The sequence below is a fragment of the Grammomys surdaster genome, unplaced genomic scaffold (genome assembly GCF_004785775.1).
Source record: "Grammomys surdaster isolate TR1022 unplaced genomic scaffold, NIH_TR_1.0 371, whole genome shotgun sequence".
In the NCBI taxonomy this organism is placed as follows: domain Eukaryota; kingdom Metazoa; phylum Chordata; class Mammalia; order Rodentia; family Muridae; genus Grammomys; species Grammomys surdaster.
Genome location: NW_021604790.1, coordinates 1,394,163 through 1,395,642, shown reverse-complemented (window position 1 = coordinate 1,395,642; position 1,480 = coordinate 1,394,163). Strand labels below are relative to the sequence as shown.

General features: G+C 49.6%; 1 protein-coding gene across 1 annotated transcript in view; it reads right to left on the bottom strand.

Annotated features, from left to right (window-relative positions):
- Nucleotides 1-334: 334 nt before the first annotated feature.
- The window catches only part of Aoc3 (amine oxidase copper containing 3), a 7,594-nt gene continuing 6,448 nt past the window's right edge, over nucleotides 335-1,480 (bottom strand). The window contains exon 4 of the mRNA XM_028780483.1: nucleotides 335-942. Coding sequence (XP_028636316.1) covers nucleotides 667-942 — 276 coding nt within the window. The 3' untranslated portion in view covers nucleotides 335-666. The remainder of the gene's footprint in view (nucleotides 943-1,480) is intronic.

The window sequence follows — 1,480 nt, the reverse complement described above, 5'->3', positions numbered from 1 at the left end:
GATCTTCTCCAGTGAGACTTTCTATTGCATCTTTGAGATTTCCAGACTCTGGTCTAGAAGAAGGGAGTGCAGCTGAGAATGAGGGCTGAGGAACCCTTAGGGCAGACATCGTTTTTTGGACTGAGTGGGAATCCTAGTATGTGCATGTGTGAGCAAGTAGGAATGAGAGAGAGAGAGAGAAAGAGAGAGAGAGAGAGAGAGGGAGAGAGAGAGAGGAGATGAAAGAGGCTTAAATGGAAAGGAATGTGGTTGAAAAATCAATCTGCGGATGTGCAGGACTCAGAGAGACTCTACTTTCGGGTTTCTAGAGAGTTATCCTCATTGTAGAGTCCTCAAAGCTATTATAAAATTTTTAATGAAAGCCAAATAGGGGGATGGGGTGGGGGTGGGGGAAAGGAATCATCTTCAAAACAAAACAGCCATTACTCCAGGCTCCTAACAAGGCTAATCTTCTCCAGAGGCAGGAACTCAACAAAGCTCAATGCCCCTGTGTGTCAGACATCCATGGGCTCAGGAAGCTCCAAGCAGGGAGGGAGAGATAAGGAGGGCAGCAGAAGAGAGAGGGGACATCAGAGAAGTGGAGACAGAAGGAACCAGATGGCCCTGCACTGCCCAGCTGTTGCTCTACTCCCCAGCCCTTGGCTAGGTTGTCCATCTTGGGGACACTTATTTGTAAGCAAAGCCCCCATGGGAAAAGGCAGGGAGGTTCGGGGCACAGGTGGCAGTCTGGGACAGGCAAGCCAGGGGGTTGACCTCACAGTCCCTGACATCCTGGTTCTCCCGGAAATAGATGGAATCTGGAGAGTAGAAGGAAGGGTCCTCATCAAAGAAGTTATATGGCCGGAGGAAGAAGCCGACTCCGTTCCCTACAGTCACCGTGTTGGGAATGTCTTCTGCATGTGGGATGTGCAAAAAGCCAGCTGTCACCCAGGCCACCAAGTCCTAGCAGGAGAGAAAAACGAGGATGGTGAAGTCGGCCAGACACACCCTGTCTACACAGCCGCCTCCCAGGGAAGAAGCTACTCACAAGCCCATAGACCTTGAATCTTCTAAAACAGTGTCTCTTTTGGATGTCTCAGAAGCATAAACATTAAAAGCTCACTGCATACTGGGAACAACCGCTGCCTCCCAGAAGCTGGCTTGTACCTCCATCTCTGATGCTTCCCATCCCCTTTGGCCTACCCACTCTAGAGGGAGATTGCTACAGGCCACTTTCAGCTTTCCTTCCCTAATTCTCTAAGAGTCCTCAAAGTGTAACGCAGAGAATTGTGGAACAGGGATGGCCAAGCCTCAAAGGTGGAACCAGGTTGACATGTAGACTACACCCATCAAGGCAGGGATAGGAGCTGTGGTTTGTGGTTTTCTCTGGTAACTTGTAGCCCTGTATGAGTCCTCAAGTCTGGAAAGGGCTCAGTCTCCAAAGCTGGCACTTTGAGAGTTGTAGTTTTTTTTTTTTTTTCCTTCGAGTCAGGGTTTCTCG